The sequence below is a fragment of the Suncus etruscus genome, chromosome 9 (assembly GCF_024139225.1).
Source record: "Suncus etruscus isolate mSunEtr1 chromosome 9, mSunEtr1.pri.cur, whole genome shotgun sequence".
Taxonomy (NCBI): domain Eukaryota; kingdom Metazoa; phylum Chordata; class Mammalia; order Eulipotyphla; family Soricidae; genus Suncus; species Suncus etruscus.
In genome coordinates this window covers 63,707,857-63,721,686 of record NC_064856.1, presented here as the reverse complement: position 1 = coordinate 63,721,686, position 13,830 = coordinate 63,707,857, and the positions used below count along the sequence as shown (strand labels likewise).

At 34.2% G+C, this 13,830-nt stretch overlaps 2 protein-coding genes across 5 annotated transcripts in view; one reads left to right on the top strand and one right to left on the bottom strand.

The window, feature by feature from the left end:
• The window catches only part of LOC126018963 (40S ribosomal protein S4, X isoform-like), a 965,922-nt gene that overhangs the window by 81,364 nt on the left and 870,728 nt on the right, over window positions 1–13,830 (top strand). The gene's annotated exons all lie outside the window — the stretch shown is intronic.
• FAR1 (fatty acyl-CoA reductase 1) overlaps window positions 1–13,830 on the bottom strand; it is a 78,136-nt gene that overhangs the window by 10,859 nt on the left and 53,447 nt on the right. The window contains exons 6-10 of one of the 2 annotated variants that reach the window (XM_049781037.1): window positions 13,617–13,661; window positions 13,393–13,511; window positions 11,817–11,884; window positions 10,067–10,238; window positions 1,478–1,607 (exon numbers count right to left, since the gene is read on the bottom strand). In XM_049781037.1, coding sequence (XP_049636994.1) covers window positions 1,478–1,607; window positions 10,067–10,238; window positions 11,817–11,884; window positions 13,393–13,511; window positions 13,617–13,661 — 534 coding nt within the window. The remainder of the gene's footprint in view (window positions 1–1,477; window positions 1,608–10,066; window positions 10,239–11,816; window positions 11,885–13,392; window positions 13,512–13,616; window positions 13,662–13,830) is intronic. The other variant, XM_049781038.1, reaches the window with a different exon arrangement.

The window sequence follows — 13,830 nt, the reverse complement described above, 5'->3', positions numbered from 1 at the left end:
TTGTACCTGCTAAGGAGACAGATTTGGGGGATGGGGTAAACTGAGGGCAAAAGTAGAGGAAGGGTCACAATGGTGATAGGATTGGTGTTGGAATGTTGAATGCCTAAATCAACTTTATAAATGATATTATTTAAATAAAGTTAGAAAAGAAAACAGAGTTCACTACAAATAGTTTTGCTATGGAATCATGTTCTGGTATCCTAGATTTACTTTATTCTTCAGGCAGAAAGAAAATGAGCTTAAAAAGATCTAAAAGGAAAGACTAAAGCAAACAGTTAAATCTAAATTAAAAAAAAAAATCTAGGGATCCAGAGAGATAACACAGTAGTAGGGTGTTTGCCTTGCACATGGCAAACCGGGGAAGGACCCAGGGTTGATTCCCGGCATCCCATATGGTCCCCCGAGCCTGCCAGGAGCAATTCGGAGCACCGAGCCAGGAGGGACCCCTGAGCACCGCTACGTATGGCCCAAAAAAAAGCAAAAAACAAACAAACAAACAAAATAATCTCTAAACTATTGGCTCTTCAAGCCCATTTTCTCCCTTGAATAATACATATCTCACTTGCTTGTCTCTATGTTCCTTTTTTTATTGCCACTCTGGAGAAGCCCATGTTCTCCCTTAAAAACTTTCCCCCTCTTTTTCTCTTCTCACATCTTTATTTTTTTTTGGGGGGGGGGGGGTGTCACACCTGGCTCAGAAATCGCTCCTGGAAGGCTCAGGGGACCATATGGGATGCTGGGATTCGAACCACCGACCTTCTGCTACAAGGCAAAGGCCTTACCTCCAGGCTGTCTCTCCAGCCCCATCCTCTCACTTCTTTCTAAGCAAGTTTCATTCAAAAATTAAAAATACTATCTTGCTTCATTAAAAAAAATATATATATATATTCCAAATATCAAAATGGAGAAGATATAGAGAAAATGTTTAATTTAGGTTTTTTTTTTAAAGTATCTATAGGAACCTCAAAAAGAATATATACAATTTACTTACATAATGGGTGAAATATAGAATGTAAAAGAATATATATAAATATTTCGGTTTGCTCAAAACTGTGTGTGTGTGTGTGTGTGTGTGTGTGTGTGTGTGTTTGTGTGTGTAGAGGCAGGAAAGATACATGAAAAGATCAAAGTTCTCCTTGAATCTACATTTCAATCACTATGAAATCAACTTGAATCAACATTTCAATCACTATGAAAATATTTATGCCACTCTCAACTACTTACATTATAAATTATCAATATGAAAATATTCATGTCACTCTCAACTACTTACATTATAAATTATCAATAAATCAATTTTATTTCACCATCAATAATCATGACTGCAGTAATGAGATCATTTATATTAATTATTCTTTTTTGCACAAAGGTTGTAGAAAACAGTTCTCAGTTTTTTTTCTTTTTTTTTTACTTCTCAGTTTTCTAAACATTATTTAATCTATTACTTATTTTCCAAAATGTAACAGAAAATACATGCCTTTTTATCTTCAGGATTTAGTTGATTCATTAACATATTGACATTGTCAGTATTCCAGACCCAAGAATTACTTGTGAAATATTCAAGAAACACCATAGCTTTGTGGAGACGTGTTATTGCTTTCATCATCCTGTATTATAAGAAAAATCAACAGATTCATATTTTGCACACAAGGATAAAAGTCTCATCACTACCCAGGATACCAGTCTCTATACTGAGACATTAATAGTAAAAATCTTAATATGTAATTTAGCAAGAGAATAAGAATATTTCTGCATCTTAGAAAAACATTTTATAAATCCAGAGTGAGAAAAAATATCTATACAGCAGCAAATGAACTTAGTACTGCTGATAAATATTCAAAAGAATTAATATTTTAAGGTTAACTTTTCAAAATACAGAATTTGCTAGTACTCCCTTGCTTTTTGTTCAGCTTCATTTGCTAAGATTTTTCCGTGAATTTATAACAGTGTTATGTTAGTTTCAATTTTCCAACATCATAAAGCCAAGTATACAGAAATATTCATTTTGATTTAATGAAACCTCTCTGACTCCTTACCATATATATACATATATACACATATACATATATATTTAGTAATTTTCTCTTTAATGCTGACAATACCATCATTGTCTGAAGGTGTCATGAAATCAATGACTGAGGCTGAAGATTTTCTGAAATTAAAATTCAACATATTTGCTCATTTCCCCAAATCTTCCATCTCTATTCTTATAGAAATAGGGAAATTCAAATTTTATTTTTTTTAAATGACAAGAGGCTTCAACTTATAAATCACTTTGAAAGTTATGAATCACAGTAAGTCACTGATCTCAAAACATACCTATCCCTCAAGCAGTAATAGCTATGCGATAAATTACCTATAGTAAGCAGAAAAGAAAAGGTGTTTCTGAAACAAAATAAACCCAAAATTCCTAACTCTGATAAAAAATAGTTTATGAAGAAATATTTTAAAAGGATTCGATTTATATTCCCACAACATGAATCAGCATTATAAGATACTTATATATATATATATACACACATTCCAAAGTTAGGCCTTTCGAAATAATGAAAATAGAAATTGAGGAGTGTGAGTGAGGAGTAATCAAAACAATAACATCAGCTAAGTAGTTTTAATAACCTATTCAACATATTTAGAAATCTATAATTCAGAATGAAAGAAACCATACCTATGAAAGAAAAACTAATCCATGCAAAAAATGAAGTTCTAAAATAAAACCTGCATTAAATACCAAAATAATTACTGGAAATTAAACACTATATTTTGGCAAGAAAATTCATCTAGATAGAAAGCACTATGGGGAAGGAAATAACAAATAGATATAATAGATTGGGTATTATAATCAATCCACTGTAACAGCCAGTAGTACACTGAATCACACACATATTTAATTAACATAAGCAAAGTCTTAATAAAGTTTTTCTACCTAACTCCTTTTTAACATTAGCAATTCTCACGTAGTCTTATCTTCATATTTATTCAAGTGAAAGAGTTGTCCTAAAACCAATCACAAATTCAGTCATTCAAAAATAATTTAAAAAAAAATTGGAAGGGGAAAGGCAATTAGAAAGGCTATGTTTATGTGTGAAGCTCACAGATTATCAATCAACAAAAGGGATTGAACTGATTACTACAGGTGATAAAAAGAAAATTAATGTTTGTACCACCACTTCGGTTAAACATATCCCCAAAAGCAGTCATCAGGAATTATGCCAAATATGTTCTAAATTTATTCTATATTATGACAACAGCAAAAGTAAAGCAAGAACTTTTGGGAGGAAGAGGCCACCAACGCCAAATCCAGCAGTGCTTACGGGGCAATATGATCCTTGGGGCTGAACCAAGGGCTGCATGTATACTGCTATTTGAGTCAATCTTTCATCCCTCTAGAGTAGAACCTTAATACCTCTAGAGTAAGAACCTTAATGTCCATCTGGTGAAAGTATTCTCAACTTCAGTCTTATAGACAGTTGTGTTAAGGTGCACTCACTGTAAGACTCCTGGCAGCATCTCTGTTCCACTAGATACCAATAGAATCTCTCTCCTACCTTTGATAAGGCATACTTAAATGTTATTAAATGTCCACTGAATGGGGCAAAAGCATCCTCCTCTGAGAGATACATATATAAAAAGTACAAGTTCATGGGACTGGAGAAATAGCTCAGCAGTCATTGTCATGTGCCTGCAAATGCCAAAGAGCTAAGTTCAAACCCTGGTACCATATGGCCTCCAATTATCATCATAGATAGCCTTACATAGCACACTAGGGTTGGCACAGCATCACTGAGTCAAAGCATTAAATCATCCTATCTTGGAATTGCTTGGAATGTTCCTAATTCCCAAAAAGATGATAATAATGGAGAAAATTAAAAATGTTTTGGTTTAGAGGCCTGCTGTACCTGGTAGTCCTCAGGGACTACTTCTGGCACAATAGTTGAGGGTTGCTTACAGCTTGGTACTCAGTGGACCATGTAGTGCCAGAGATCAAACATGGAGCTCCCACATGCAAAGCATGTATTTTAGCTCTTGAGCTATCTCTCTGACCCTCAAAGATTTCATTTTTAACAGTGACAAAATATTTAAATTTCAAGAACTAGAGTGATTAATTTTTTAAATGTAATTATTTTGCTACTGAGCTAGCATTTGCTTAGTGAATTGTATATTTCAGATAAATGATCACATTATTTAGTCACAGGAAAATGTATACCACTCCTATATGTAATGCTATCATGCATGCCTAGTTCCAAGTGACTAAGTAGCAATATGTATGATGCATGTTTTTATAAAAATTTGTCAAGATATACTTTTATAATTATGTCAAGAAATACTGTAAGTCAAATTTTTGCCTAACATTCAAAATGTGACAGAATAAAATGGATACCAACATAACATGACTAACAATTTGATGTAGGTAAAAGCATTAATTTCTCAATATAAAGTCCAAAAACTTTCTATATGGTAAACTTAGTGATTACTAGTTGTAAAATTATCAAAAATAAAAATTTTTTATGTCTCTTGCTAGTGAAATTTTCCAGAGGACAACAATCATTTGATATTTAGAAAATCTTAAAGAATATAAATCTCGAGTAAGATTATTTATTTGCTACTTCCTATTTGGAGCAGATTTTAATTTTTAAAGATGGCAATATTATTTTTCATCTTACATACTGATCTATAATTTCACCTTAACTATCCATGACATGAAAAGGTGACGCTGATTATGATCAATAGAATAGGTAAAAGTGACACTGGGTGACTTCTTCCAAGGGTCAGATTAGAAAAGATGATAAATTTTTAGCCTTGTTCACTGGAATACTCACCCTTGAAGCCTTCAGTTGCCATGTATTCTGTCCAACTCCCCTGAGGCTGCCATTCTGTTAGGAAGCCCAAACTAATCCATGTGAAGAAATCACATGGAAAGGCTCTGAAACTACACAACAGAGAAATATGCCAGGCCATCCCAGCTGCTCCAGTCTGTACCCTCCTTTCCTTTATCATTTCGCTCAAAGGAAATTGCAACAGTCTCTATCTGACTTCACTTGAAAGATCACAATCTAGCCAAAGTTTTCTATAATCCCTAACACACAGAAATATTGAGACATAAAATTATTATTCTAAGATACCAAATTTGTGAATATTTGTCATGTGGCACAGGTAATGTAAACAGATCTTAGTACTGGAATGAGGGGTAATAAAAATCTAAAACATGTTAATATTGGCTATGGTATTACGTATGGTATTCTCTGGAATGCCCTTCAAGGGTATACAGGTAAAACTTAGAAGGACCAATACTAGCTATAAGGCTAGAAGCCTTAAAAAGTTTTAAGGCAGCTCTAGTAGAAGCTTAAAGTGAGAAAAATATTGCTAGAAGAAAACTGTACTTTCTGGTAACACTATGTAGTAATAGTGGTTTAGCAAAGAAGCTTTCCCCAAGAAGAATAAACATCTTTAAAAATGAACTATTTGAGGGGCCAAAGTGATAGTACAACAGGAAGGGCAACTGCCTTGCATGCAGCAGACGGGTTCAATCTCCAGCACTACATATAGTCCCAAAGCACTGCCAGGAGTAAAGGAGTGACCCCTAAGGATAGACCCAGGAAAAAAAGTCCTGAGCACGGCTTGGTTGCCTCTCCATCCCTTCCCCCAAAGCAAACTATTTGAGTGGAATTTGAAGGAAAAAAAAAATGATACCCAGGGATTCCTTAAAAAAATTCCTTCTAGAGGCCTGAGGGGTGGCACTAAAGGTAAGGCATCTGCCTTGAAAGGGCTAGCCTAGGACGGACTCTTGTTCGATCCTCTGGTGTCCCATATGGTCCGCCCAAGACAGGAGCAATTTCTGAGCACATAGCCAGGAGTAACCCCTAAGCGTCAATGGGTGTAGTCCAAAAAACAAACACAAAAAAATTCCTTCTATTCAGTAGCTTAAGTATAGCAGGTACTGCCTTGTACCTGACTGACCCGGGGTTGAATCCCTGGCATCCCATATGGCCCCCCAAACACAGCCACTAGAAATAGAAATAGGGAAATTCCCAAGTATTCAGGAGTAAGCCCTGAGCACACCTGGATGCTACCCAAAATATAAAAATAAAAAAATAAACAAAATTCCTTCTATGCACAGGGCAAACCCAGAATGTGAATATAAAAATTCTTTTAAACACCTCAGAAATACCTATCATAGTATTTCAGAGACCTTCAAGAAAAACAAAAAGGCTCTCTCCAAATCTTATAGATCTGTCTTATTGAAACCCATTGCTTAAGAGTCAGGATTAAAGAGTTTAAGGATCTAATACTTAAGGGTATTGAAACATGGCAACTGCATAAAGAACCCGAAATAGAGAAGGTCATGTCTCAAAGAGATCTGGTATATGCACTGGTCTAGTGGAGTGGAATTAGAAATCAGAGGGAAAATCAGTTAAAAAAAAATATTTATCAGGACGGGCATGGTGGCGCTAGAGGTAAGGTGTCTGCCTTGCAAGCACTAGCCAAGGAAGGACTGCAGTTCGATCCCCCCTGCGTCCCACATGGTCCACAGAGCCAGGAGTGATTTCTGAGTGCATAGCCAGGAGTAACCACACAAGAGTGTGGCTTAAAAATAAAGCAAAAAATAATTTTATCAATTTACTCTTCAAGTGAGACCATATGAAATAAAGAGATTTCCAAATAAAGGGTACATAAACCAGAAAAGTGCCAAATCTACATGTTTGGGGAAAAAATTAGTGAAATACAACTATGTATACTCATATACTTTATATGATTGCAAAGTTGGGTGGTTGAAAGATAGAAGTTATATTTAACTTGACTAATAATTTGATGTAGGTAAAAGCATTAATTTCTCAATATAAAGTCCAAAAACTTTCTATATGGTAAACTTAGTGATTACTAGTTGTAAAATTATAAAAAATAAAAATTATTTATGTCTCTTGCTAGTGTCCAGAGGACAACATTACAGAGGGTGACATTACAAAAACAGAGTGTAAAGCCTACAAGTTATAATATTAAATAGGTATAACACAAATTTAATATGATATAAAGAATATATAGCTAATGTATATTTATTACCTATATCTTTGTAAAAATTTTTTGCAAAAAAAGCTTGTCAACCCCTATTTTGGGAAGTTTCAACCGTTTATGGCAGGAATTAAGGTAAGAAGACTATTTTACTGAAATCAGGTCATTCTTTTTTACTAAAAAAAGGATGATTCAAAAGCAAAGCCCAGGGCTTCAGCGAAGTTCCAAGTCCAAAAAAACTGTAAGAAACCATCAACACAAAACCAACTACAATTTAGAACTGTTATGGACCAGTGACTACTCTGTGCCTCATTTTCTCTCCCATTCTCATTACAAGATAGTCTTAAACTGTTTTCCGATGCTTCCCTAGCATTTATATTGCATCTATGAGCAGATAAACTGCTACTTTAGTTATCAAATTCTCATAAATATTTGAACTATTCACCTGGAAAATCATTCCTAAAAAGCCTCATTCATAATTTTATCACTTAGCTGAGCAAATATTGGACTCAAGCTGATGTAAAGGGATCTTTGGAGGTAGAGATAAGAGGGAGCAGTCTATTTTCAATGAAGGAGGAATATGAATGGCTGTGACCAGCAGTCACAGAATATGTGACTGCAGCAATTGCATTTTAAAAAACAGCTGCAACAATGCTCATTTACAGCATTGTTTTGATGTTCCATATAACTTTTCTTGAATCTTTAAAAACCTGTGACTCAATTGTGGCTAAAAGAATGAGGTAGTAGTAGTGCTGCATGACTTAAAGAAGTAGGTCACTAGCATTGTAAACAGTTTAATTACCTAGCACTACTTTTTGGAAGAAACCATTGTTTCTCTTTCACATAGAACTCATACTCATACAGCAATCCTTTTATGAAGATACAATACTACTAGCTATTGTACTACAGGCTCCCTTTCAGCTCCATCTACCACAGCCACATGGAAAATCTTCCCACTAAAATTGTCCTCAACTACCAGTTGAGAAATCCAGAGAAAATTAAATTAGAAGAAGTAATTAATGTTACTATTCTAACTTACTGAGTTTCAGACCATTTCAGGGGTCCTCAAACATTTTAAACAGGGGGCCAGTTCACTGTCCCTCAGACCATTGGAGGGTCTGACTATAGTAAAAACAAAACTTATGAATGAATTCTTATGCACACTGCATATCTTATTTTGCAATGAAGAAACAAAACAGATACAAATACAATCTGTGGCCCGCGGGCCATAGTTTGAGGACTATGTAGTAACATCCACAATAAAATAGGCTATTCATTTTGTTTTGGGGTCATACCCAGTGGTGCTCAGGGGAAATGTAACTGCTCACAGATCTCACTCCTGGTATGACTCGGCGGACCATATATGGTGCTGTGGATCAAACTCAAGTTGATTGCATGCAAGGCAAGCACCCTACCTGCTGTACTAACACTACTACTCCTATTTTTAAAGTTTTACTAAGTACCTTTTCCTGTAAAGTATTTTGATATATTTAATCTGTTCTTCTCTTCTTTAACCCGGTTTTGATTTTTCTATCTTGCAAGTTTATTATTATTAAGGATTACCATCAACCATAAATTCACACCTATGCTTTAGTCACAAAAGAATACTGCCAGTGATTACAAATATTTTACTTTATATATAATTCTAGAAAAACTTGAAATAAATGATTACATTTTGAATCTTATAAAATAATTTACATTTTGAATCATTCTTCCAATTAAATATTTCTTTGCCTATCCTATAATTGCTTAACTGAACATCTTTCAAATATTTCTTTTTATAATATAAAGAGATAGGAACAAAAAAGACAAATGAATCCACAGAAAATTCTTACAAGTAACTCAATACTGATACACTATAGCTGAAAAATACCTAACTTTTATTTTTTTGAGCAGTTGATGGAAGTTCTGCAATCAACATCTTTCTTCTACACGAGTACTCAAATACTTTACTTAAAAATACTTTAAAAACCTTTAAAGATTCCATTAAATATCAATGTAGTTAAAAAACAATTGTAGTACATTTTACCATAATTGTGGTAAAAATGAGAACTGTAATATGGGGTTTCAATAAAAGAAAAGGAAGAAAGGCTATAAAAATATAGTTTTCATTTATTAACTTTTTTAAAAGTATGACATTCTCAACCTGAAAAATTAGTCAAAAACTGTAATTACCATATTATAAGCTGAATGGGCAGCTGAGACATTTCAAGTAATTTTCTAAATGTATCCTATGTTTTTGCATAAATATTGTGCAATCCACACAAAGAAAAACATTTTAATCTTAATCCCCTATAAAACTCACCCCTGAGTTTTTAATGAGGAACAGAAGGGCTCTATTTCAGCTTATAATAACAATGACAACCTTGATGTTGGACATTTCGTGTATCATGGGATTTTGTAGATCAATGGTCCATAAAATGATATTCATAGTCTCCAAATATTCCCAATCTCTAAGAAATGCCCCAGCATCCTGATTGTGATTGTGATTAATCAGGTTAGTATTCTAAAGGTAAAGCTCATGCTAGCGACTTTTGTCTCTCCAGCAAGCTTCCACCACCTTACCAATACATAGTGTATTTACTGCTATTCTTCTTACCACGGTTCCTGACCTGTCAACCTGAGTGCAAGATCGAGCAATAATGCAGGTACTGTATGTCTGACACCCTTCCAATAATGAAGCAATAAGTTGTTGGTACAGAACTTAACATTAGGGCGCCTTATTACTTGATTTAAAGGATTCATCTTGAAGTAATGACCTAGATAATATCCTGCAGGAAAAATAAGCGTCAAAGCATTTTGAATGTTATTTGTTATTCAGAAAAAAAACTAAACTTAGACCTAGTAATCAGTACATGATAATAATGTATCATCCAAACTTTAGAATTAGAGTGAATTACAACACTACCTTTGCTTTTCTCATAAAGTCTTCCATTCACAAAAGGCCATTAAGCCTTATCATAAGCAAAACAAATACAGAGTTAATATGCATTTTAGTGTAAGCATGGGTTGTTTAACAGTCAGAGGAACAGATAAGACAGAGCTAGTTCACCATTACCTTGGGCTTCTTCCAGTCATCCTGAGGTAGATATCATACAGGAATGCTGGGGCCTTATGGCTTACAGCAATCCAGTAATGATATAAAAGGTGATTGGAGGTTAGATTTACATTGGGCCGTCTGAAGGCCTGTTCGAGAGGATTCCTCTTGAAAGTGGAAATTACATGATATTCTGAGGAAGAGAAGTTGTGTAACAGCTTTGATAATAACCATGTAATGAAGTTTTGAAAAAAAATCATGTTTTTACAAAGCAAAATAATTTACCAAAGATGTCAGAGTTCGCTTATTTGAAAAACAAACTTCTCTACTCTCTAAAGTAGCTAAGAGAATGTGGGCATTAAGACTGCTGAACTCAGGTGGTTTTAGAACTGCTACTATTTGCATATTTTAGTTAGATGAGTGAATTTTGGCTAAAATTCACTCTTAAAAATCCTTTCAATGTTTTACCTATATCAGTTTACAATGTCACTTTCTATATTTCACCTCTCATGATAGCTTCTTTCTTTCTGTTCCTCTTTCCAGATTCTTATTACTGTACTTACTTAAAAAGAAAAGGAAAATCATCATCCTTTGTTTATGAATAATTATGTTGCTCAAAACACACATTAACAAGCTTAAAACAACCCAAAATTAACTTCTGCTGTAATTTATATAGGTTATGCAATGTCAACACAATCAAATCTATATCTATGTTAATACTTTAATGGAAATGTATATTGAGAAAAGTCACTAAAAGTTAATGCTCAGTTTGTTTTACTAACGAACACAATGAAAGATACAAACTCTAATTTAACTGTTTTAAAATTTTTTAAAGAAAGCAAGATAATTATTATAAAATTATCTAATAACACTCTAGATTTCTCTTTCATGTTCTTATAGTTACTCTTCATATATGGTATTGAAGTGCCACCAAAAAACCCCAAGGACAAATGAGACTTAAATTCATAACTGTCACAAGAGTAAAAAATTGCTTAATTGGAGGTGAAATAAGAGTTCTTATTAAATCAATGTCATGTGTGTATTTTATTTAAAATTTAAAGCAGAAAACCAGTAAATTAAGGGCCAAACTGATAGTACAGCAGGTAGGTGCTTGCCTTGGAAAAGGCTGACCCCTCCCCTGAGCATAGCCAAGAGTAATTCCTGAGCGCAAAACTAGGAGTAACCCCTGAGTATAGCTGGGTAAGGCCCAAAAAACAAAAACAAAACAAAAATTAAAACCCAGTAAATTAAAAATTATTTCACATTATAGACTTTCAGTTAGACAAGTAATACGGTATACATACTACTTGCTATGAATCTGTGAATTTATATAAATTATAAATATATAAAATTTTCTGGCAAAATATCTTATTAACTCCATTTATTACTCTTGAGAATAGTAGTTATTCTCCTGTGATATACCAAATCTTGTAGCCATTAAAAATGTTGCCTACAAGCAATAATAGGATTAAATGTGTTCATGAGGGAGAAAAAGGGCATTGTTTCCACACCACAGGTATCTATGAAGGTTGCTAAAGATGACAGCAGAAAAACAGTAAGACTCAGATAAAGGTGGGGAGGAAGATGCTATTTTAAAATTTGTGACACAGGCAATTTTGATAAATATACTTAGATGGCAATTAAAGTATGTACAAATTGGAAACCTGGTAGTCTGAATATCTCATGGGTTATTCTAACATAAAAAGTCAAGTGAATATTTTAAGTTCTCTCAAGTTTACGCTAATACTCAAAACCACAAGTAAAATCATACCAACTTCACCCCAGTGGAAAGGATTAGTGCTCCCTGTTGTACAATTATACACCATGATGTTCCTTGGTCTGAAACGACAAAGATTAAAACAATAAAAAGCAATAAAAAGAAGTCAAACTTATCCAATCTAAAGCTTATAAAGCTTATAAAGGATAATGGTACCTTTTTATATTATTTTTAAATTATTCATAAGGGATGAATTTTTGTGTCTGATGACTATTTACAGCTACCATTTACCCTTCTTTTCTACCAAATAACTACAAAAACATATTTTCTTTTTATATTTTGTTCACCCTATTAGCAGGAGTGTCTATTTTCAAAAGCAAGAAAAACAAACAAACAAACAAAACGTAAGGTCTATGCTTTATTTCCTTTTTTTCAGATTTAATCGAAGAAATTAGAGTAAGTATCTTTCTTCAGAAACTAAATAATCAGATTATTTCCTTTAAAAAAGAGCAAATGAGGGGCCGAGCGATAGCGCAGTGGTAGGGCATTTGCCATTCATGTGGCTATTCCAGGACAGACCTCGGTTCGATCCCTGGCATCCCATATGGTCCCCCAAGACAGGAGCAACTTTTGAGTGCATTGCCTGAGCGTGTTTTTGGGTATGGACCCAAAACCAAAAGAGAGAGAGAGAGAGAGAGAGAGAGAGAGAGAGAGAGAGAGAGAGAGAGAGAGAGAGAGAGAGAGAGAGAGAGAGAGAGAGAGAGAGAGAGAGAGAGAGAGAGAGAGAGAGAGAGAGAGAGAGAGAGAGAGAGAGAGAGAGAGAGAGAGAGAGAGAGAGAGAGAGAGAGAGAGAGAGAGAGAGAGAGAGAGAGAGATGAAGTTTAAAATTTAAAGCTTGAGGCTGGAGAGATAGCATGGAGGCAAGGTGTTTGCCTTGCATGCAGAAGGATGGCAGTTCAAATCCCGGAATCCTATATGGTCTCCTGAGCCTGCCAGGAGCGATTTCTGAGCATAGAGTCAGGAGGAACCCATGAGCGCTGCCGGGTGTGACCCCAAAACCAAAAAAAAAAAAAAAAGCTAACATTTAAAGCTTATATGTTACCTATAAATGCTGCCACTACTTTGGCAAAGTAGCTCAGTTCAAAAGTATTAAGACTAAGCTGCTCTACTGTATCATATCTGACATATGGAAGCCATTTCAAAAATTTTAACTCTTTTACATATGCTGAATTCATACTAAATTTTTGTCTGGATTAATAAATCATCCTATGGAGGTATTAATTATCTATAATTTTAATAACATTTCAATCTGCATTGCCACCTTTGTATATATGTGTTATATATACTTATTACATACATATATATAGAGAGAGAGTGAGAGAGAGAGAGAGAGTATACTTGAGGGCTTAATGTTAGTCTGTAGCATTGATTCTGAGGTTATAGAGCTACTCTCAGCTCAACTTGATGTTTAATTCCAATGGTGTTCAGGGGACCATCCAATGATCTAATGACAAAGATGGAACTTGGGGCTACAGCATGTAAAGCATGCACTACTCTGATCCATCTCTCAGGCTCCTAGTTTTCCCTTCCAAGTTACTATAATTTTAATGAGACAATATTTCTAATATACCTATTAATTCCGGAATACCAGGCTGCTGCAAGACTTGTGTTGACAACTATATCTACAGGAACAAGATCTGCAAGGGCATTGTTGGAGGCACGCATTGTTCGAAGAATTCCTTTCCCTGCCTTTGTTGAAATTAAAAACAATAGCTTAATATATGTAAACCAGAGTGCACATATACAAAGATATACAGAAAATAAAAATATTTTAAAATATAAATGTTTACTTACCGCAATAAAAAGACCACTTGGTCCATTGAAGTTATCAATCCATCCCTAATCCAAAAAAGAAAAAAAGAGAACCTGCTTAGAAATATTAAGAAATTAGAATTTCTTAAAATTAGATTAGATTAGAATTAATAAATATACTCCATATATGTGTATTTTATAGTTTTCTTAAAACTAAAAAGTAGACTAGTTTCAGTTCAGACTATTTCTCTGTATC